Here is a 25,177-nt window from a genome sequence, read left to right on the forward strand (position 1 = left end):
TAGGCCAAGTAAAGACTCATGTGAAAAATAGCGAAAACGACACGTGCTGTCGAAGTCTCCAATAACTCCCTGTTTCACGATTTAATGAGGAAATAACATGGAACTGCTTATCTTATTACTGACCCTGAACATAAATCTATTAGTTTCTTCGCTTTTACTGACATATAAAGACATAACCTTTTGAAAAATTGCACAACAAGCCCGCTACTACACCACACTCCCGTGTGTCACAATGCTAATCAGCGGCGTTCACTCGGCTTGCTCCTAACTTACGATAATTCTCCCGCTAGATGGCAGGCCTGAGCTCAATGTCGCCAAAAACTGCGAAGACACCAATCCATTATTATCTCATCCATGGCATAACCTTGAGAGGTCAAATGAGTGTTAAGAAAGTAAGATTAGGTGCCGGCGAGTCGATTGGTGCCATTTTTAGCGCTCTAGCTCTACTGGATGGGCCACAATCTGCTGTGCAAATTTGGGCCACGTGACCTTTGCTGACCTTTGTAGGTCAAACAGTTAGGAGTGCCACCGAAAGACTTGGACTGTGGATGGGGCATGTCATGGCCTACATTGTGTGCGAGTTTCAGCTTGATCAGAGGTGTCCCGAATCTGGGCTGAATCCGTGCTGCGACGTATCGAGTGTCGTTTATTTGCACCTTTTGACCTGTCGAGGTCAAACGGGGTCACATATCGAGAAGGGGTTTTTAAAGAAAGTTACTACGGCCTATGGGCTACCCGATGATGTGCTTTGATTTGGAATTTGGTCACTCGCTCTACTCGAAAACTGCTGTGCAAATGTATTTTCGACATAGCCCACAAATGACCTTAGGTCATCGCATGACCTTGAGAGGTCAAATGAGTGTTGGAAAGTAAGATTAGATGCTGGCGAGTCGATTGGTGCCATTTTTAGCGCTCTAGCTCTACTGGGTGGGCCACAATCTGCTGTGCAAATTTGGGCCACGTGACCTTTGCTGACCTCTATAGGTCAAACGGCTGGGAGTGCCACCGAATGACTCGGGCTGTGGATTGAGCATGTCAGCACCTACATTATGTGTTATTTTCAGCTTGATCTGAGATGTCCCGAATCTGGGCTGAATCCGGGCTGCGACGTAGGGGAAGCCGGGGGAAGCCCGGGCGCGGGGGAAGCCCGGCCACCCCGTTTCCGGCTAAATTATTCACAATAAAATGCTCAACTGTTTGTTCTTTCAGCGTGGCAGCTAAGGTAACGCCAGCAAAAAAGTTAAGGCTGCCAAAAATTGCATATTGTTAAAGTTATAGCGCAAAAATGATATTTTAAGGGTTTTTAGCTAAAAGGTGAGATATGTTGCACTGTTAATGTTGTACCATACAGTACTAATATTTATACGAATGTTATGTAAGGACCGTTTAAGTGTTTGTAGTGAGGGGTGACGAGGCAGGCATTTAGTATGACATTTTTTCGAATATCGCTGTTCTAAAATAAAAATTAGCACATTGGGGTAACCCCGGGCGAGTGGCCAAGCTTACCCCCAACCGAGAGCAATGCCACCAAACCACTGTTTTCCATGAGATAATAGGTACTGAGCAGGTTTGGTTTACACCTAGATCAAAGATAAATTTCGAAAATAAACATGTTATCATAGACAAAGCCAGTCATGTCACTTAAGGTCAACTAGGGTCAAACTACGTTTTTGCAGATAACGCGACAGACAGTGAAGCTAGAGCTTCAAAAATGGTGTCGTTGTGTTCTTCTTCATCAGCCGAGTCGAATGATATGCAATATGATGCATTAAGGTAAAAAGAAAAATAAATTTTAAGGAATTTTGAAATACACATTTTTTTGTCAATTTTGCATCACGATTTTCATCGACCTGTACTGTATATGTAGTAGACGCTAGCTACAATACCAGTAGTGACATAAACTCTAAGATGTCCAGAGCTAATCAGTACCTTAATATTTCACTTTCCGTTAATATTTGGAAAACACATAACGGTTTCATCAACTCGTTGTAAAGCGCTGGGGAGGTGGCCGGCGTTACCCCTATGCCGGGCTTACCCCAGAAAAATCAACACTTTTTTAAAACTCGATTTTCTCAACCTTATACTTATTCCACGAAACCGAATTTTTGGGAAAACACGGCCAATGAACTTAGCTAGCTAGCAGGATATCAACATTTTATACAGCACGTATGGTATGTAATAAAAATGAAAAAGAGCTTACTATGCCGGGCTTCCCCCGGCTTCCCCTATGGAGTGTCGTTTATTTGCACGTTTTGACCTGCCAAGGTCAAACGACGTCACATATCGAAAAGCGGTTTTTAAGGAAAGTTACTACGGCCTATGGGCTACCCGATGATGTGCTTTGATTTGGAATTCGGTCAATCTCTCTACTCGAAAACTGCTGTGCAATTGTATTTTCGACATAGCCCACAAATGACCTTAGGTCATCGCATGACCTTGAGAGGTCAAATGAGAGTTGGGAAAGTAAGATTAGATGCTGGCGAGTCGATTGGTGCCATTTTTAGCGCTCTAGCTCTACTGGGTGGGCCACAATCTGTTGTGCAAATTTGGGCAACGTGACCTTTGCTGACCTCTGTAGGTCAAACGGCTGGGAGTGCCACCGAATGACTTGGACTGTGGATTGGGCATGTCATGGCCTACATTGTGTGCGAGTTTCAGCTTGATCGGAGGTGTCCCGAATCTGGGCTGAATCCGGGCTGAATCTGGGCTGAATATGGGCTGTCTTGACGGACATTGCTATCATGTCGATTTCTCCTACATGTTAACCCTCGCCGGCACAGGCCATTTTGACTCTGGTTGGCAGAGTTTTTCACGTTTGCCCCAAGGTCACTCAATCATCAAAGCAATATTTCAGTTTTTCAGCATAGGAACTTTGAGAATGTTTATTTTTTAGTTTTCTTGACTTATGTCTTGGGGGGGGGGGCAAAAGATAGTATGGGCCCCCCCTTTGACCGTCTTGGGGGGGGGGGCATGGCCCCGTTGGCCCCCCCTTGGATCCGCCCCTGCGTTCCGTCTGCAGTGCATGCCGTGCTCAAAGGTTCATCAGACTTCAGGCATGGTGATAAGTAGCCGCCTGTCACTGCCCTCGACAAGTGTAGCGTCGTTTCTATACGGCCGCTAGTGTACTTATACACGGTTCCATGGTGCGATGCGTGATGTTGATGCCGCCCTCACGGTGTAATGTGAATGTATCAGTTCGGTGGCATTCCGATCTGATCAGCCCGGTGAAAGTACTGCAGTGTAGCTGCCGTGGCCCGCCGGTCGGCGACGTCCGGCGCGTGCAGTTTCCACCGCTGACCGTTAGGCTATCCTACCGTTCTCCTTATACACGGTGCCTACGCCGAGGACGTAATGCATGCAGTCGCTGTGCTTGGTACGAGTAGACCATGATGAGATCATACACTCATCTGATTCAGTTTGGTATCGGGGTGCTTGATTTCAGGATGAAGCGGAGGCCAGGTGCCCGTATTTGACACCTTCTGCACTTTTACAGTCACCTCATACTACTGTTATCCAACAGGCAAATTTGATCCAGAGGAGCACAATTTTTTTTTTTTTTTTGCAAAGTGAGCTTGCAAGATGATGACTTTAAGATCGGGCGGAACACCGAACACAGCTGCTCGCCGATTCGCTCACCGTAGTCGATGTCGCGCAGTAGGTACATATCCCCAGTTGTGGAATTCACCCATATCGTATCACATGAACACTGTAAAATGGTTCAGACTCAGAGTTCATCTGAATAACGCTTACCTATATGACGCCAACAATAGGCAAAATAGATAGCTGGAGGGACGCACGCTCTAATTAAACCGGGCGCTTCCGTATCACCTGATAAAGTGGCCGCTCTATCTCCATGACTGGCTGTTTGTTTGGGGCGGGACTGCGTCTGCGCGGGCGCCGGGAGGGCGGGGCACCAAGGTCGGAGCCCTCGTCGGTGTCCCGGCGGCGACCCGCGCCGTGTTGTGGGCCGTGTGAGCTCCGGTCGGCAGTAACGCAAGGATAGCTCGGACAGACTCAGTACAGTCACCATGGCGACCACCCTGGACATGGAACAGCTGACGGTGAAGTGTCAGAGCCTGTACCAGCCCCCGCAGATTGAGCTGGCCGTCGGTGAGTACTAACTGATGAGTCACTGCGCTGAGTGTGTACTGTGTAGCACCCCCGAGACGAGACGAGACCCTGTTGAACTCGTGCCTGCTGGCTGGTCCCCGTCCGTACTCCCTGGCGCGGCGGCTCGTGGCGAGCGGCCTCCGGTCCTACTGGCCGACGATCGGCTCACTGAAACATTCAGCGTACCTTATCGGCCATCCGTTCGGCACCGCGGTTCGAGGTTCCGGACAGCAACCATCGTCCGCATCCACCCCGGGCACTCAGAGACGGTCTTTGACACACACAAAACGGACGTTGGTTAGCCGCCGAACAGCCAAATTCCTGTGTCGAACGGTTCAATTGTAATCCTCATGAACGTTATCAGCATTGACTCATTTTTCGGACACCTGTGGGTACTGTGGCGACCAGCCCCTTGCAGCTGCCAAATCCGTCAAATGCTTCCCACGGACGCTGCTGCTGATGCATGCATCAAGCTGTCCAAAAGTCCGCCAAGTTTTCCTTTGTCTTTAGGCATACACTTCCTCCAACAACGGCGCACCCCGCCGCTTCAATAGAACAAACAGGTGTATGCCAGTGCCCAGTACCTACAAGAATTGTCATTTTCTTGCTTTGACAGACAATCATAACAGGTGCCGACAGCATCTTTAGAAAAAGAGCTGGTCAAATCTGAGTTACCTGCGGAAACCAACAAGGATTCAACCTCTAGACTGAAAGCCTGTGGCCGCGATCTTAGCGCTGAGCACGGCTATCTGCGCATCAAGAATGTTTCCTGGAATGTTACCTGGATATCGTAAAATACTTTGATGCCGTTGTCGATAGGAAGTATCTTTTTTTGGCATAATCGGTCATCCTTTGTCCAAAACTGTGGGCATTTGTGCCTTCTGAAAACTATTTAGTTACCATGACTTGAGCTGTGCCTGTGTTTATCTATAGTCCTATCAGGATTAGAGTACAGTTGACTACAGAATGATGTTACAGGTGTATGCCAGTTCCTGGTTCGCCTCCTATCTACATGGACACACTCAGAGCGTGTCTTTGAAAGATGTATCCGGACGTAGAGTGCTGTCTAGGCCTCTTTCTAATGCCATGGGTGTCTTCCAGGGCTCTGCGTTAGGGCCGCTTCTTTTCACCATTTTCTCTAACAACTTGTCGCTATACGCGGGCGACGCAAAAGTGTTTCAGTATGCCGATGACACTCAAGTATTGGTTAGCGGTCCAGCTCGGGACCTCGAAGTTCTCATCTCGCGCATGGAGGACTCGCTCGCGTCTCTCAGCGACTGGTTTTGCGCTAACGCCCTCAAAGTGAACGCAAGTAAAACACAGCTTATTGTATTTGGCAGTCGTCAAAATCTACGTAAATTACCAGACTTTAGAGTACCATTCCGCGACAAAGCGTTGCAACCGTGCGCACAGGTCGGGAACCTTGGCGTCACTTTCGACAGCACTATGTCATGGGACGCACACGTCTCTGAACTCTGCCGCCGGTGTACGGGACTGTTGATTGGTCTTTCACATGCGCGCCACTGTCTCCCCGATGGCATCATTCGAACGCTCGTGACGGCACTCGTTGTATCGCGTATCCAGTACTGCCTTTCAGTTTATGGTAATGGGTCCCAAAAAAATTTCGATCGACTCCAAAAAATTCTTAACTTCGCCGCTAGAGTTATTTTCGGCCGCCGTAAATTTGACCATGTCTCCGACCTGCGAACAAAACTCGGTTGGTTGTCCCCGCGCGGTATGTCCGATTTCCACACCCTTGTCATCGCACACAAGGTCATACAGCGCCGAGAACCCGAGCAACTAGCAGCCCTGTTCGTCGCTAACAGCGCTATCCGCGAGAGACCATCCAGGCAAGATCACCTCTTCCATCTTCCCCGTCCGCGGCTGGAAACGGGCAAGCGGCGGTTTGGCTATCGAGCTGCAGCTCTGCTGAACAGCCTGCCACCTCACCTGTCGCAGCTGCCTCCCGCCCGCTTCGCCCGCGCTGTTAAAGCCGCAATCGTGGACGATGAATCAGCACATCGTCGCTGACCAATAGGATGGGGGTGGGTAAGAGCAATGAGGCTGTCCTGAGACTGTTTTGTCCTTGTTTTGATGTGAGTGAATGTGAAAATGTATTGAATGATTAGATTAGCAACCGCGGATACGGATTCTGAGCAGTAATCGCCACGCACATCGTATGTGGATCGCTCTTAAATGTAAATACAAATACAAATACAAATACAAATGTTCCACTCCTCAGAAGCTATCAGTTGACTGGAACGCTAAGTTGTGCCATTTATTTAAAGGGACCCTCCCACCTTCAAAAAAGTTAATGAATTTGCATGAAAGTGATGTCGCTCGATTCAGAAAGAGCAAAAACGAATATCTACCAAATTTCACCGAAAAATATTCACCGGTTTTCAAGATATTAGACTTTTACTTTTGTTTACTTTTTTGGGATCTCCGCTGTTCCTAGCGACTTCATTTTGGAAGTGCGGCGTTCGCGGCAGATGTTGCGCGCAAATAGCATATACCACCACTGCTTTACAAAGATGTTAGTATAAGGTTTTAAAATCGTTAGATCACCGCTGACGTCACAAATTCTAAGGGGCATCTCAATGCATTAGCCCCTTATAATCCGAAAACTGCAAGTTTGAAATTCCATATCTCCGAATTAAAGTATTTTTCGATGTGTGAGTGTCCAAACCGGTATTTGCAGGCCATGGCAACCAATTTGGCTATCTCAACTCAAAACTAATGTTAAGGTGTTAAGGTGGGATGGTCACTTTAAGTAAGCGTGTCTTTTGTGAGCATTGGGTCACAGCATTTAACTGTGATCGCAGTTAGTTTGATGCGGCACAGCCAATCATCCCAGGCAACTAATTGCCTGTGAAAGCGGAACATCATTCTGTGGTAAACTGTAGGTACATGCCTTCGCATATCTTTAGACCTATCTATCCCTATCATTAGGTGCTGGCCTATTTATAAAAAGGAGGATACTTATACATTTGCATAGCGCTGCTATTGTGAGGAAATACAGTTATTTCATTTTTAAGGACCGTGAGTTGAACTGGAACAATCACAGTGCTATCCATTTGATGCAAAAACGAACTAAAAAAGGCAAAATATGTTATATGGTAGAGTGAGGAAACATTGTGGTTAAACGTGTAGGTTTAGAGTCGTACCGAACCGATGTGTGCAATTTAAATGCTTTACATGAAAATAAATGCATCGTTTGGTATCGGTGATCGATCTGAAAACTCATTCTTTGAAATGTATCCAAAGTCTACATGTCAGATAACACTGGATCAGCTGACCTGGGCTACTGCTGGTGTTTCCACAGTTCTGCAGTCGGCACTGCGGAAGAATTTCGCCGATGCCACCGTGCGCGTGGTCGACTGCCCCGACCTCACTCAGAGGCCCTTCAACCTGGCGGCACCGGGTGAGTCCACAGGCACACCCAGTCCAACGGACGGGTCAAAGGGGCACTCGAAACAACACAGGGACCTCCGAGGACAGGTGGGTGGCCCGGCCGGGCTTCGTGGTATCGGTAGGCACACAACATTATAAGGCTCGGTTTCACATAAAGCGACTTCCATAGTTCATAATTCGTTTGGGGTTGATCGAGACATCCGGTAATACGAACCAACACTATCGAATTACATCTGTGAGAGGTTTTATCTTGGAAAAACAATGGTAGGTTCTGTGAGCGTTAAACGTGCTTTATTTCTGGTTTATAATTAGTGCGAAAATGCCGTCTAATATATCTGCTTCAATGCCCAGTACTCATGGATGGCATACGATTGTTTCGTTATTCCTATGAAAGTATAATTTGAAAGCATTTTTGAGTTCAGCCTCGGCGCTCCTAACGCGACTTTATCCTGCTGGATCTCGCCATCTGATATCTGGGCATGCTGTTCCGCACTGCAATAACGTCTTGCGGCGCAGTCTAGCTCACAGGCAGTCCGCCTCGTGGAGTGCGTACGGCCGTAACCTGTCTTGCGGCGCCACGGTAATTTTTCTAGCTTTGCGTCGATCTTTATGCATGAGGTAAAATCAAAGCCCTAGTAACGATGCCTATATGCGTGAAGTCGTGTCAGTTAAGTGTTTTGTCGCATTTCTTGCGTGCCATATCGGTTTTCACGTCAGGTATTCGAGTGTTTTATATTCGAGCGGTTGATTCCGCTTATTTTCCCGAATCTTTTGGGTAAAATGATGGCAAATTGATGTATTCAGAACACATTTGCATTTAATATCGGCAAGGTTATGCATAATTAGACATAACGAGTACCACGAATAAAAACTGTTTAACCCTCGCTGGCCGAGGGGGGAGGTGGGTGCCTCCCCCCCCCCCCCACAGGGGTTTTTCGTGATAACTCCGAACAAGCCGGCGATAGACAGCCGAAACTTGGCATACCTAACCTTTGATTCAAGCCGGATCTTGTGACACCAACCGTATTTTCAGGTCAGGTCAGATCAGGTCGCTGACCTATGACGTCATAAGTGAACCTCTGCACGGTCCTCATAAGTCGCGACTTCGCAACGCCATCAGTGCCAGAGCAGCTTTCACAGGGAGGTGAAACTTACAGGACTTAGTTATCCTCCAGAGGTCTCACAACATGTATATCTCGGATTTTTCCTGAAAGTCACATGAGGTCAGGTCGGTCACGTGACCTCACCATTGGGGAAAATGGGGAAATGGGGAAAAAAATGAAAACTACTATTTTGGCGCCGAAAACGATCGCAAACTGTCAAAAGCACACAGAATCGTGAATCGTGATCTCATGCACTCCTTTTGCAACGTTAACCTTACGCGACGTCATTCATTACGTCACTAGGGTCATTAAGAGTTTTTCTTCAATAACTCCCATTCAAATTGAGCTTGCGAATCGGGAAAGCCACCAATGGACTCAAAAAGACCTGTCGAATCAAATGATACGCAACATGACCTCCAACCAGCTTCGTGACCTGGGGGCTCTGCCCAAACCTTGACCCGAGGTCAACACTCAACACCTTAAGTTGACCTCACCCGAACAAAAAGTGCCTATACCATTCGACGCGCCTGAGCAAGCCGAACACGATTGAAGATGATGCCAAAATCGCGGCTCTACGGCCGTTTTTTTTGCAAAGTAATTTATCAAAAATCTAGCACATGCCCTGGGCCACTTGACCTGACCTCAGAGGTTACCGGCTGGCCTGAGACCTTAACCCTCGCCGGCACAGGGGGGAGGGGGTTGATGCAACCCCCCTAAGGTTTTTCGCGAATAACTCGCGTAAAAAGCGGCCGATCGCGACGAAACTTTCAGTACCCTCGCTGATCAATTTTACACCTACCCTGAAAATTTCATGACCCTGACCCAAATGACCTTTGACCTGTGACCTCTTTTCCGAGACCATGTTTGGCCGGAATCGCGATTCGGCGTATGTCGGCTCGCATTAGCCGCGCGTTTGCAAGCTTTTCGTGGTTTCAAACGTTCAAACATGTGATTTGATGTTGCTCCCATGCATTAGGGTGGGTGTCAAGGTCACCTCAAGGTCAGGTCAGGTCATTGACGTTTGGTGTGAACTCGGTTCACTTTTTCGACTTTTACATGCTTCTAGGCTAGTTTTTGGAGCTGAATTCGAATTTAGCAACCATTTGAACATTTACGAAAGAGTTTTGGTGCCTTCGTAACATGGTACGAAGCTGTCAGAGGCGGTTGACACGTATTACGAATACCCGTCACGACCCCTACCGGTTGACCTGACCTGACCTGACCCGACCTGGTCTAAATGCTTAAAGACATTATCTCTGATCAAAACTAACACGGTATTCGTGATCAGCATCCCGGAAAACCCCATAGCAGCCACACTTTACGACTTTCTAACAGGTCCCGATTTTCCCGATTTTCGGGTCATTGACCTGACCTGGAAGGTCAACCGATGACCTAGGACCTTCAATTGGATATCATCGGCTTCGTCTCGTGACAGGCAACACGGTCGTTTTTTTTTTCCGCGAAGCTCTAGCTCGATTAGGGGCCAAACGGGAGGGGGGGTCGTACCAACTCCCCCCTCGTGCCGTCGAAGGACGCAAAATGGCCTATGCCGGCGAGGGTTAAAATCCGGTACAAGTCGCTGCGTCTCGTAGCGGCGCACATGCTTGTTTTTCCGCGAGGCTATAACTCCATCAGGGGCGAAACGGCGGGTGGGGGTTCGTACTAACCCCCCCCCCCTCGGCCGGCGTGAATGTAGAAAACCAATAGGTCCGGCGTGGAACCCGCGGCCTGATGGGGGGAGGGGGCATTTTGCCCCCCCCCCCGCCCTGTGGTTTTTCCTGAATAGCGGAAAAAACGCTTAATTTTCAGCACCTTTTGAAACATCAATTTGACACTTTTATACAAAATGTCAAGTCATAGGTCATCTTAGGTCAGGAGCTATTGAGGTCAAACTGAGGTCATCCTCGAGCAAAAATGAGCAAAAAACATGAAATCTTGAAACGCTGACAAAAGCTACGGTTAACGAGCAATTTCAAAGTTCTTTATGTGGTCGTGTAGAGAAAAGACGGCGCTATAAAACTGCTATCCCAGATTTTCAAAATTTTGTGATTTTGACCCCCGAAAAATAAAAAATATGATTTTTTATAAAATAGCAAAAAAATCCCAAAAGTTTTCTGAATTTCGAAAAAAAACGGAATATATGTAATAGACCCTACTCTCTTCTATCTACATGCCGAATTTTAGATGGATACCTCCTTCTTTGGCCAAGTTATAGCGAAAAACTGCTCAAAATTGATTACGTCAAATTTTTTAAACTTAATTTTTAGCAATTCTAGACCACGTAGCGCAAAACAAAGACCTTTATTAGACTCCCCGTGACGAGCTGCATCGAATTGATACCCATTTTATGCAAAAATATCAAGTTTTAAATTTGACCTTATTGACCTGACCTTCACCAGAACATAACCTTAACTGGTCCCATAGGTTGCCTGGCCCACATAATCGCATTTGTCATGTAAAATGGGCCATAAAACATGCATCACATAATATTTTCAAATTTTGACCATCAGTGACCTGACCTGGTATCAGTGACCTCAAATAGCAAAATATGTGTTTTATGGACAATTCCCCACCGATGATTTTGAATGACATGCATTTTACTCGATTTTATAACGTATTTCTTAAAATGTCTGTAAACGGTGAAAATTCGACATTTAACCTGACCTGTGACGTCATCGGTTAGACCGAGGTAAATGAAATTGGGTCACAAGGTAGTTCCTCGTTGGGGCTATCCAACGCCGTTTGCCGCTTGTCGCTATGTTGCGTGGTTCTCGAGATCTTAGGGGGGCCAAAATGCCCCCCCCCCATCAGACCGCGTTGCTCGGCAGACCCCATCAGGGCGAGGGTTTATAACGACGGAACATGAACAGTGACTGAACACCCTTGCCGCTAAGCGCTGGAGCCTGGAATTATCGTTAGTACGGTTTGAACGCATCCATCAATATCAACATTCGATTCCATTTCATTGTTATTTGCATTGTAATGTGAGTTGTCCATTGATGGCCATGGACACTTCGTTCTCGCCTTATGTTTACTTCCGCCTTTCAAATCCATGCGTTGTAGTGAAATGCAGTATTCTGTATCATTCCATATTCGCAACATTCGCCTAGCGGTGAGCAGGCTCCTTCGCCCAATGAGCGGGATTGACCTCGTTCCCGTGCAGTTTTCACGCACGCAGGCCTACGCACACCCCGCTGGTGTCAGTCAATGTTCTGACACACGAGCAGGCGGTGACGCCAGTCCACCGTCTACGGAAGTAGGCTTAGGCGTACATGTACATGATACCTACACCTACACTGTGGCACAATCGTCTGGCCCAGCGCTCGTGCGGAGACAACCTCGTGTCTGGCCTGCGCGAGCCGCGGCCAACGCTGATGGGTGACTGACCTCTGTGACATGGCGGCTCCACACCCAGACTAGCGACACGACACTACATAAATAGACAAACTCCGTGATATATATGCATAAACATTATATACATGTACTGAGAGCTCAGAGCGACATACATAGCAGCGAGTCGTCGGCAGAGTCCGAACTCCGAGGCCTATATTCGCATAATAAATTCATTCGTAGGTATCCATCCTTCTTAATTATCCAATATGTAATAATTGACGGCTGACCAAGGACCGTGGTTGTAAGCGTCGCTATGCTGCTAGCTGCTACCATGTATGTACTTTGAAATTGTTTTCGAGGATAAGTAGGTAACAGGTAGCAAATTGATGTCATCTTCCTAATCATTTTATTTTTCTGAAGTCTGAACAGGATCGGTTGTGACGCAGGTACGCGACGGAGTGACGTCTTCGATTTTTTTCCTGGTATACCTATCGGAATAAAGTCGAACAAACAGGAATAACCTTTCCGAGAACTTCGGCTGTTTCGTGACGGAACCTGATTGGGTAGTTGTGATGCAGCTGAAAATCGGCTGTAATAATAGCGTGCATAGTTGGGGGCCATATAAGGATGGACAATTGCTTCGTATTGTTATGAAACCGCAAGTAATTGCAATGACTCATCGTCGATTTTGGTTTCGATGTCCTGGATACACGTCAGGTAAAGAAAGTTCACTTGTTGAGGGGCTCAATCTTTGGCATGGAGTATCGCACATCTTTGCGCGATGATTTCCAAGCGCCTGTTAACACAGCCTTTGGCCTTTTTGTTTGTTTTGCCGAAATAAGAATACCTATCACGTATTAAAACAAGGGCTGCACCACACATAAGCTCCGTTTCCCTGACATCTTCAGATGGGCGATGCCGTTTCCATGACCGATCCTAACCAATCGCGCCCAAAACGGAAATATATATGCACCGAGATTGGTCGATAGTCCACGGGACAAACCTAGCGGGAACGGTCTGAATCAAGGCCATATATAGGGTCTGAATGAAAAGGGATCGCTGCAGGTCACAGCATATTGAATTAACGGCTTTACCGAAGCCACGTGCCATTAGCTAGGCCATAACTCGGTCCGCTGCTGTGTGCCCGTCGGACTGCTGCTGGTGTGAGTGTGTGACCGGCCGGCGGTCGGCACTGTCGGCAGGTCTGTGCGGCTCCCCGCGGGTGGCCGAGGTCGGCGGCGTGCCCAACCTGATCCCGTCGCCACGCCGGGAGAAGCTCTACAGCCTGTGGCAGGTGCCGGCCGCCTGCGGCCTGCAGCACGGCATGCTGCTCGGCGCCGGCGCAGGGCCCTGGCCGCACGTCGGCAAAAACTCCGAGGTAACAATCGTGCATCTGCCGATCAGTCCTTTATCAGACCGAAAGACATTTTCTTACACCGAAAGGCCTAAAAATTATCTCATTTCTCGTTACGCTAGGTATCCTATTTCTTGTTCAGAACGTAATAGCTAGATCTGGCGTGTTTGGCAAATTGTACCTATTATTTGAAATATGTGAATTAATTTTGATATTCAATAAAACCAAATTTAAAATATAGCTGCCGTCTAGTGACTAGTCGAGAACAGTACTTAGTCCCAGGCTCCCAACGCAAAACATGCCAGTCACAGACGTTTCAAATGAAAACTCACTTGCGGCATTAAATAAGCGGCTTTTACTTTCTTCATCTTTGCCAGTTCTGATATCACATACCCACACATGACCGATTGACTATTTCACGCGTTTCCCAAACAGATGATTCCGAACCTGTCCATTACGGAGGCGGGCCGGTGCAACAAGAGTCACGTGGTGTCTGTCGAGGAGGGGGCCATGGTGCAGACCCGGCTACCCGCTGACGAGGCCCGCTCCGCGCTGCTCTGCAACATGTTCGTCTCCAAGGGGGAGCCCGGGAAGGTGAGATGGTTGAATAAGGTCGCCTAACTATGTAGTGGGCGGCCACCTTCAGACAACACGGTAACGTAGGGCATCAAGTGTTGACGGTGAGCCGGTGACGAAAGAAGTTCTCCGCAACGGGCCCCTTAGGTTTAAAAATTGCAGCTGAACCATTTCAGCTGTGATCCAATTACTTTGAAAAACTTGCACTTCAACTGTCTGAGGAGGAATGCCAAATGCGGTCGTCGTTATGTTTCCAACAAAATTAGATGCTTATAAATCGACGATACATATCTAACGGCATCTAATAACGGTTCCAGGTTTTTGAAATTGTTTGCGAGAAACGGACTGGAGCGGATAACTTCATATCCTGTCTCCGGAAAGCGTTACAAGCCAGATACAACGAGCGCACTGTTGGTATGTAACGAGGACATTGCGTGAGTACATTACGTTGCATGCACGTGGTGTAATCAACGCAATAGTAACGCATCGTGCTGCGCAGATCTCGCTTACATAACCGCGCTAGATTGGGGTCGTCAGTAGCTTTCCATATCATAAGCCTAATTTTCCTTGCATTGTTCGTTATAACATCCGGGCTAGAGTAGGACAAACAGCGCTCGTTTGCTCAGGTCGATGTACATTGTTGATCCTACCTGGCGGGAGGTGGCACCATAAACACATTTTTAGGCAAACATCCGACCGATGGCTGCCCTTCCCCCGTCCTCATGGCAGGCCCTCACAGCGAATTTTCCAAACATCGGTCAACCAAACGTTTGCATTGTTATGGCCTGCTGTCTACGCGTCGTAGTAACGAATCTTTTATTAGATCCGCCGGCTAAATATAAATATTTTGATAATCTATTTCTAGACTTATTCATACTTCGGGTACAAGCTGTGACCAATCGCTCTGAGTGGTCCAAAATCTAGCCGCTGTCCTCTCAAACCCAACCTCGGCACCCACAGCGATGGGAGGCGTCTTCCTAATCGAGGCCGGCAAGGCGAAGGTGCACGTGATGCCCGACTTTTGCGCCACGCCCATCCGAAACGACGACGACCTGAACAAGTGGCTGCGGTTCTACGAGGCGTCGGCGCCGATGGTGTGCTGCACCAGTCTCCTCTCCACCGATCCGGTACGGTCTCAGACGTCATCACTTTCTTACACAACTTACCCTCTCAAACATGAGCAAAACACTGTCGATAGATTCGGCGCCGCCTGGGGGTCCTGGATTTCCACGCCCTGCTGGGGATGGGGGAAGGTGTGTTTGAACATCCCTCCTTCTAACTCGGCTTGTGGGCCACGTAGCGATACGGATAATACGGCGTTTGAAAGATCGTTAAAAATAATTGCGAAGTTACTTCCGTCATTTTTTTGGTCAGGTCAGAGGTCAGGTCACCAGAGATCATTGAGGGCCAAGTTTCGCCGAGTTTCAGGTCGACTGTCGATAATTTTCAACAAGCCGACGCGTAACTCGAAAACTAATAGAGCTACAGCTCCCCGGAAAAACGCATTTGATAGCCCTATTAACGCTTTTTCTGAGTATTTCCCTCAGATTTGACCTAACGTCAACGATTTTGTCTGCAGGGGGTAAAAACTGATAAAATAGGCAACTTTGCGGAGTTTTTCTGCAACAACTTTTGACTCAAACGTTACACGAGCTTACTTTTACCGGTATCGTGTTCCTCGCGTCAAGACGCATCGAATGAACCATTACTTGACCTTGAAAGGTCAAGTTGAAACTTTGACCTCAGGTCAAGGTCATGATGACCTTACTGGAAAGGGTTATGTTGCATATCAGTCCATCCGTATCGTTAAACGTAACACATCTAAGGCGTTTTCATCGCTCTAGCATGCCTCTATCAAAAATTATTCGCGAAAAAACTGTTAGATACCATTGTGACCTGAGATGACCTCAGCGGCATAACCAGAGGGTCACGGGTGCCATTTTTATGTTCATAGTGTCGTAGTTACTACACCTTTTTGCGTTAGCTTTTGACCATTGGGCAAAACATTTGTACACATTCGCCATATAGGTGGCGCTACAAATGGGCGGTTGGTCACAAAGAATCACCATTGTGCAAAACTATTCGGCGATCTTCCTCTACAGCTCGACATTGAACGAATGGTTCAACGTTGTGCAAAACAAATCGTCAGTGGTCGAAACTAGTCGTCATATGCCGAGCTGGCTCCCTCTATGCTGAAGTCTGGCGAACTGTTAAACTGTTTTGCACATCGCTCATTTCAGTGTTCAATATGTTTTGCTGAATGGCTTAAATGAAACACATCACGCCGGAATAGTTGCGCTCAATGCGGATTGTCGAAATGGGTCCTCAAACAGTTATGGCGAATGGTTGAATTCAAATGCAAAAAGGTGTAGTAATTCAGTGTTTGAGTGTTAAGAAAGACGTTCGTCTAAAAGAGGCGCCTTTCAATTTTCTTCCATTGACTTGGGTATCATGGGGAGGTCGCAAAATTGACCTGACCTTAGGTCACCGATATCGAAATTCCGAGACGAAATTTTGTACATACTGTTGCTCTTATCAATCGCTGAAAGTTTCAAAGCGATCGGTCACTCGGTGAAAGTTATAACAAACGTTGATTTTTTTATGAGGTGAGGTCACTTGAAAGAACGTGGTGTCAAGTGACCTGGTGACCTTGGCCTAAAATTTTCATATGTGCAAAAAGATACATGATAAGGTGTGCCAAAAAGGCGCGGCCGTCGTTCTTAGATATTCGCGAAAAACCGCAGGAGGGGGGGGGGGTTGTGTGTGTGTTCAAATACCCCATCAGTAGGGCGCGGGATGAAAAGGTAAATATTGGAATAAAGTTTTTGAATAAATCTTACGATGCAAAGTCAAGCTATCACCAAAACTTTCATTTTCTCGGGCAATTCTAATGTTAATTTCTGACTAGAGCCAACACCAATGCCCATCAAAAATCGTAAAGAATTAACCGTATGCTGAGAAATGCTCACTGTCTTGAAAAGTCTAGACTTCCTAAACAAGTAAAAATGTGTCGGAAAACGTTCCTTATGGGGAATGGGAAAATCTAGTAAAAATATTAACATTACTACACCTTTTTGCGTTAGATTTCGACCATTGGGCAAAACATCTGTTCTGTACACACTCGCCATATAGGTGGCGCTACAAATGGTCCGTTGGTCACAAAGAATCACCATTGTGCAAAACTATTCGGCGATCTTCCTCTATAATTCGACATTGAACGAATGGTTCAACATTGTGCAAAACAAATCGTTAATGGTCGAAACTACACCTTTTTGCATTTGAATTCAACCATTCGCCATAACTGTTTGAGGAGCCATTTCGACAATCGGCATTGAGCACAACTATTCCGGCGTGGTGTGTTTTATTTCAGCCATTCAGCAAAACAGATTGAACACTGAAATGAGCGATCCGCAAAACAGTTTAACACTTCGCCAGAATTCGGCATTGAGCGAGCTCGCTCGTCATATGACGAATAGTTTCGACCATTGACGATTTGTTTTGCACAATGTTGAACCATTTGTCCAATGTCGAGTTATACGGGAAGATCGCCGAATAGTTTTGCACAATGGTGATTCTTTGTGACCAACCGACCATTTGTAGCGCCACCTATATGGCGAATGTGTACAAATGTTTTGCCCAATGGTCAAAGGCTAACGCAAAAAGGTGTATTCGTCATATGCCGAGCTGGCTCGCTCAATGCCCGAAGTCTGGCGAAGTGTCAAACTGTTTTGCACATCGCTCATTTCAGTGTTCAATCTGTTTTGCTGAATGGCTGAAATGAAACACATGACGCCGGAATAGTTGTGCTCAATGCCGATTGTCGAAATGGCTCCTCAAACAGTTATGGCGAATGGTTGAATTCAAATGCAAAAAGGTGTATTAACTATGCAGTTTGTAAGGATAGTTTTCGGCTGGAGTGGACACTGTTAAGGGCGACCCGGAACGGCGCACATGTCCGTGCACTAACTAATACACTATTGCACAACACACTGCTCAAAAATAATTAAGCATAATTTGCAAATTTTTGCATGATTATTGACGTGTACTGCTGAACATTTTCATGACATATCTATGATAGACATCGCTCAAAACAAAAAAGAGAACTATGCAAAAAGTTTTGATACCGGTGCTTATGTAAAAACATTACATAAGCACCAGTTGGTAGAAATGTGTCATGAGGGCACATGTGCGTCGGTTATGCTGTATTTGGTGCGGGTACCAGCTTAAGTAGGTCTAAAATGTCATTAGCGTGCCAGTGCAGATCGGTCGCGAGTGCGACTGGCCATCGGTCAGTCCCGGATGCTTCGTGACCGGGGAGGCGGCGAATGCCAGGCTCGTGAGTGTACTGCGCCGGTAGTTGACGCGGCCCGGATCCGCGCGCCGCTCGGCGTGACCGATAATTGGAGCACTCCCGGCGAGCGGCGAGCGCGCGTCGCGTGACATATTCATATCCGTGTTGTTCTCTGGGAGGCCGGCATGCGGCGAAATTCGTATGAAGGGCGTGACGGAAAATTTATTGCTATTTATATGGCGATGCGCAATGGCTAAAATTTCCACTTGTAATTGATCACTGAAAACAATGTTCGGGAATCTCGAAGTTAGACAATAGAAAGTCTCCGTTTTAAATGCATTTCGGGGAGCAAAGACCATCTGTGTACAACGTACAAACTGTCAATGATACCTAAGGGTTTTAGTGGTCGGTTTATACGCAGATTGTTACCAGCAACGTGTATTAACCCGCGCCTTGCTGGGGGGGGGGAGGGGGGTGTTTGAACACCACCCTGTGTTTTTTTTTGCGAATAGCGCCGCCGCTTTTGGCACACCTTATCATACGTCAATTCTACACATGCTGTGAAAATTTCAGACCAACGTCATTCAGGGTCAGGTCACCAGGTCACTTAAAGTGAACTCACCTCATAAAAAGTTTCGATGTCTGCCATAGCTACACCGAGTGACTGATCGCTTTGAAACTTTCAGCGATTGCTAAGAGCAATAGCATGTACAAAATGTATATCTCAGAATTTTTGATATCGATGACCTAAGGTCAGGACAATTTTGCGACCTCCCCAATCCCCATTATACCATAAGTCAATGGGAGAAAAGTCAATGGGTAAGTCAATGGGAGAAAACTGAAATGCGCCGCTTTTGGACGAAATCCATTATAAACACTCCCAAACACTAGGGTAACAGTAACTTAGACACACTGAACATGAAAATGATGTCCGCGACCCCTGTTTATGCCCCTGAGGTCATCTCAGGTCACGAATGGTATCTAACAGTTTTTCGCAAATAGCTTTTGATAGAGGCATGCTAGAGCGATGAAAACGCCTTCGATGTATTCAGCTCGACGATACGGATCGACTGATATGCAACAAGACCATTTTCGGTCAGGTAATGACCTTGACCTTAGGTCAAATTTTCAAGTTGACCTTTCAATGTCAAGTTGTAGTTTATTCGATGCGCCTTGACGAGAGGAACACGATGCCGGTAAAAGTGACCTCGTGCAAGACTTGGGTCAAAAGTTATTGCAGAAAAACTGTTTCCAAAAAAAATCGGTTATTTTGGCAGTTTTTGCCCCCTGCAGGCAAAACCGTTGACGTTAGGTCAAATCTGAAGAATGACTCAGAAAGGGCGTTAATAGGGCTATCGAATGCGATTTTCTACGGCGCTGTAGCTCTATTGGTTCCCGAGTTATGCGTTGGCTTCTTGGAAATTGTCGACATTCGACCTGAAAATCGGCGAAATTTTGCCTTCAATGACCTCTGGTGACCTGGCCCTTGACCTGACCAAAAAAGTGGCCAATGTGATTTCGTCATTATTTTTTGGCGCTCCTTCGAACGTCGCCTTCCGCGTATCGCGTATCGCTACGTGGCCCAGGAGCCGAGTTAGAAGGGGGTGGGGTGGGATGGGGTGTAGAGGTGTCAATTTCAGAAATTTCTTGTCCGATGTCCGTCCAATGTCCAAAATCCTAGCTCACTTTTGTCCGAAAAATGTCCAAGGCATGGATTTGTCCGAAAACTGTCCGAAAGCTGGATATGGAAAGAGAGGATGGGGGAATTGATCTATATTAGGTATATGTTATTGTACCACATGATAACTCAATAACAGATATCCGCCATCTCAATCTGGTTTTGAGAGCAAAATATTGGCAACTAAAAATGTTGAAGCAATATCATATGGAGTAGGGAATGGGCATTTGGGCAAAAGGCCTAATCTGATATACAACACAAACACAGCATATTGAGACAAGCCTATTCTGCTTCAAAATGTGCTACAGCCTACAACTGAAGCTGAGTAAGCAGGAATAATGCAAAACATTGCCTTATCCCTCAAACTTGCGTTCTCAAATATTGACTTTTTGCCGCATCCCTTTGACACTAAGCCACTTGATGATGAATTAATGCAGCAATAATGCAAGAAGCTAGTCACTTACAATAATGCCTATCTTCATCTTATATCACACTGGCTGACATGTAAAGTAGAACACTTCTTGCAAAAGCAAAGCAGTTCAAGTTCATGTAAGAAGAAACTGCTCTTCACTGAGCCACACATCTCTGAATATCGAAACAAAATAAGCGATCACAAAAATAAAAATACTTGCTATGATTTAACACAAATTCACTGAAATTCACAAGCAAAAGCAAGTTCTAATCCTTGGTAGAATGGAAAACACATTTCATGCTACCATTCTCGGTAGAATGGAACATGGTATCCGGCTTTGAGTCGATGATGTAAAAGTAAATCAATTATATGACGTCATTATCAGATAATTTGTCCTATTTAAGCGCATGAACCATTAGTTGTTTTATGTTAATTCAATATGCATTGCAAAATATTATAGTTTTTTGAAAATTATTCAATTGTTAAGCAAAATGACTGTATTGATTATTTTAGACGTCATTTTTTTGTCTCTGATTGTCATCCGGGGGCCATCTTTCCTTAGGTGACATTTATGACGCTTTCGCCGCATTTCATCATCTTTTGGTAACAGTTTATTTGGATAGGCTATCGGCATACTTTGTAGCATTGTATTGGATATTTCGGCACGGATATTTTTTGGGTGGAAGGGGATGATTTTATGATAAGAAGTTCTAGGTAAGACTCTTGTGATACTTGGCACACCTTTATATTTGCAATTTTATTCAGCCTCTTTTCTGTTAACTTTCAAGTGAGGCAAATCTATTTTTGGGTTTCCTCCTTTACTGCTTTGGTGTCTAGTGCTTCCCACAGGTCAATGATTGTACATCATATTCATAGTTCATACCTATTACCTGTGTTATCTAATGATGGACTTGCTGACAACAATGCCACCTATTGGCTATTGCCATTTGTAAACACATTTTCAAATTTAGAGTTAAAAGTTGGCACAGTATAGGAAGGTATATATTTGACTCAGAGCTACCTGCTACATGCAATTATGTTCATGTTCAACCTGCACTATAATTATGAATGATGTATGAACCACCTATCCCCTGCCAATTTTGATGACATGTTTTGCAATTTGCATATTGATAATGGAAATAAGTTTGAACTTTAACTTATTTATGAAATTTGTAATTTTCAACAAGTTTTCCGAATATGTCCGATGTGTTTGTCACTTGTCCGTCCGATTTCCGAATCGGAATTCGGAAATTTTCGGAATTTTAAAATTTTCGGTTCCGATTGACACCTCTAATGGGGTGTTCAAACACCCCCCAGCAGGGCGTGGAAATCCAGGACCCCCAGTGGGGCGCGGGTTAACCCGCGCCCCGTTGGGGTCTGCCGAGCAACGCGCCCTGTTGGGGGGGGGGCAATTTGCCCCCACCCCCTAAGATCTCGAGAACCACGCAACATAGCGACAAGCGGTAAACGGCGTTGGATAGCCGCAACAGGGGCTATCCAACAACCTTGTGACCCAATTTCATTGACCTAGGTCAAACCGATGACGTCACAGGTCAGGTCAAATGTCGAATTTTCACCGTTTACAGGCATTTCAAGAAATGCGTTGTAAAATGGAGTAAAATGCATTTCATTGAAAATCATCGATGTGGTATTGTTCGTCAAACACATATTTTGCTATTTGAGGTCACTGATACCAGGTCAGGTCACATAGGTCAGGTCACTAAGGGTCACAATATGAAAATATCGTGTGATACATGTTTTATGGTCTATTTTATGTGTCAAATGCGATTATGTGGGTCAGGCAGCCTTTGGGATCAGTTTAGATTATGTTCTGGTGAAGGTCAGGTCAAGGTCAGGTCAAATTAGGTGAAATTTCAAAGTTGATATTTTTGCATAAAATGGGTATCGATTCGATGCAGCTCGTCACGGGGAGTTAAATGGTGGTCTTTGTTTTGCGCTAGTGCTCTAGAATTGCCAAAAATTGAGTTCAAAAATTTGACGTCATCAATTTTGAACAGTTTTTTCGCTACAACCTGGCCAAAAAAGAGGTATCGATCTAAAAATTGGTATGTAGATAGAAGAGCACAGGATCTATCACATATATTCCGTTTTTCGAAATTCAAAAAACTTTTGGGATTTTTTGCGTTTTTCTAAAAAAAAACAATTTTTTGAATTTTTGGGGGTCGAAATCCAAAAATTTTGAAAATCCGAGATAGCAGTTTTGTAGCACCGTCTTTTCTCTACATGACCGTATAAAGAACTTTGAAATAGCTAAGTAACTGTAGCTTTGGTGAGCGTTTCAAGATTTCATGTTTTTTTGCCCATTTTTGCTCGAACATGACTTCAGTTTGACCTCAATAACTCCTGACCTAAGGTGACCTAAGACTTGAAATTTTGTGTGGAGGTGTCAAATTGATGCTCGGTGAGGTACTGAAAATTTGGCGGCGCCGCAGCGCCGCCGTTTTCTTGCTATTTAGGAAAAACCACAGGGGGGGGGGCAAATTGCCCCCTTCCCAACGGGGCGAGGGTTAAGCAAAGCGGCGTTTACGTAGGCGTCGCTTACGTCAGCGTTCTGATCGGAAATTTAGAAAAAATTTAATCTGATGAAGCTATCAAGATCAGCAAGCCTTTTTTTGTAGGTATAAGTTAAGCTCGAGTGTTTTAATGGTCAAATTGACTGAGCTGGAGCCTACGCTAAGCGCTCTTGTTGCGTAGGTTCTCACCCTTTACAGTCTGATAAGGCAATCCCGGGTAATCTTGATAATTTAGATGCCACAGTAAATACCCATCAAAACTGGGTACGGTCTGTCCCATTGAACTAACTGGCTGCAGCTGCTCCCGCCGCAGGGCTTTTCCAGCCTTTGTCGCCTATATCGAGCACCGGAGCGACTCGAGCCCGGGCCCTCACCACCGGGTCTACCAACTAAGCTACGGAACGGAATTCGGATTTTTATCCACCCTTTTCCGAAACATTTCCAGGTCGGTTTCGGGTTTAGTCCCACAGCAACCTGTAAAACTTCCGCACAATTCTGCAGCGAATAACGATGCATCCTGCGCGTCTTTGTTGGCTGAAGCGACTGCTACCGACCCTGCATCGCCGCAGGTTCCGCTCACCGCGCGCTCCATGCCAATGACCACCAACAAGGAAACTGGCACCGGCCGCGCGCCGCCCGTCCGTCGCACCGCCCCATTTCCCGGTCCGATCGGTCCAAGTAGTGACCGTCCTGACCGCTCGGACCGCTTACGCGGAAAATAGCAGCTGAGGCCTCGCCGGCGCGTTTTTCGCGACCGCACAAGGTCGTCTAACGCCGCGTGGGGCCGGCTACATCCGCGTATGCACCGTCATCCTCCGTGATCGCGCCGCTCGCCGGCCGCGCCGCTGACCGCTCTGGCACCCCTCGGCAGGGCCTGGACTTCCGTCTGGAGCACACGCACTGTTTCAGCGAGCACGGCGAGGGCGGTCACTACCACTGCGACACGACGCCGGCCGGCGTGCGCTACCGTGCCTACCTGCAGTTGGCCGAGAGCGCCGTGCGCATCGACGCCCCTACAGAGACCCACCAGATCGGCCGCGACTAGCCGGGCGCGCCGCCGGAGCCGACTGGCAGCGGACCAGTCTGGCGGCCGCTCGGATAACGGCAACACGCATTTTTGGTAATGTACTGTTTACATGCAAATATAGTAATGGGAAAGTACTGTGCATGTATGTTTCCCTGATTGACACGTTTGTTGCACAAGACAATACTCGTCAGCAAGTAAAAATTGATGAATATTTTAGGGTAAACGCTATTAGCGAGCCCGTGGAAAGTACTTACGAAGCATTATAATGGGTTCGCTGATTTGTCTGTGCGAATGCCCCGAAAACTGTCACTGTCCATGTTTCCCCACGACTTCTCCACCTGCATATCCGGGAGGTGGCTACATCGCTTTCCCGGAGCTAACGAAAGGATAAGGCCGTAATGACTGTGTAGCTCCTTGTCTATACATTAAGTGTAAATCTTGACATCTTCGCGAAGTTGTAGGAGCAGAGGTCAGGGGCGTCGCCACGGTCCTCAAACTTGTACGGACACATTCCGTCGGCCATCACACTCGTCAAAGACGTTTACTCCATATCAACGTTAGTAATGTCTACATGGCACCGAAACGTCTTGCGTTTTGCATGTTGTATCCAACGGAAAATCAAATTAAATAGTACTAACTAAACGGCATACTTTGCTATCAAAATGAAATAAAATGAGAAAATATGTTTGTAGGCACCCCTGAAGCACTGGATCGACGTCTAAAAAAATCGCTTGTTTTTATGGCTGGGTGTGTTGACTGTCGTATAAACCACGCCGGATGGGGACTGCTTTTGGCATATCTAATTGCATTTTTCTTCTGCACATGTTGTTAGAAATTTCAGACCTGATCGCTCAAGGTCAGGTCGCTTGGCCACGTCAGATGACCTTTCCATGGGAAAATGATGCTGCTCTCCATAGCTACACCGACGGAATGATCGCTTGAAACTTTAAGCGATTGATAACACTAACAGTACGTATGTACTATGCATGAAACATTCATCTCAGGATTATGATATCGGTGACATAAGGTCAGATCAATTTTTGCGAACATCTCATTTTATCAGTTGGAGAAAACTGAATTGCGCTTCTTTTAGACGAAATGCATAACAAACACTCTTAATCATCGGGTGACATGTCAACGTAACATAATCAACCGGGAAAGTGCATCCGTGATCCCCGTTTATGGACCTAGCCTCTGAGGTCATTTCAGGTCATGGGAGGTCTTCAACACTTTTTTACGATAACTAGAGACATGATTAAACGGCGGAAAATGCCCTGGATGTGTTCATTGTTCAGCTCAACGATACGAATCGACCGGTGTGCAACATGATCTTATCCGGCTAAAT

General features: G+C 46.4%; 1 protein-coding gene across 2 annotated transcripts; it reads left to right on the forward strand.

Moving 5' to 3' along the window:
* Positions 1-3,811: 3,811 nt before the first annotated feature.
* Positions 3,812-23,971, forward strand: LOC122390566 (ester hydrolase C11orf54 homolog). 2 transcript variants are annotated; one of them, XM_043383651.1, is made up of 7 exons: positions 3,812-4,110; positions 7,436-7,534; positions 13,163-13,338; positions 13,750-13,908; positions 14,208-14,304; positions 14,851-15,017; positions 23,677-23,971. In XM_043383651.1, exons 1-7 carry the CDS (start codon positions 4,029-4,031, stop codon positions 23,848-23,850), a joined length of 954 nt encoding a protein of 317 aa, XP_043239586.1. In that variant the 5' UTR covers positions 3,812-4,028; the 3' UTR covers positions 23,851-23,971. The 2 variants fall into 2 exon arrangements, with proteins under 2 accessions (XP_043239586.1, XP_043239595.1); XM_043383660.1 differs by lacking the exon at positions 7,436-7,534 and having other exon boundaries at positions 3,926-4,110.
* The last annotated feature ends 1,206 nt before the right edge of the window (positions 23,972-25,177 follow it).

Source organism: Amphibalanus amphitrite, unplaced genomic scaffold, assembly GCF_019059575.1.
Source record: "Amphibalanus amphitrite isolate SeventyFive unplaced genomic scaffold, NRLGWU_Aamphi_draft 000020F_arrow, whole genome shotgun sequence".
Taxonomy (NCBI): Eukaryota; Metazoa; Arthropoda; class Thecostraca; order Balanomorpha; family Balanidae; genus Amphibalanus; species Amphibalanus amphitrite.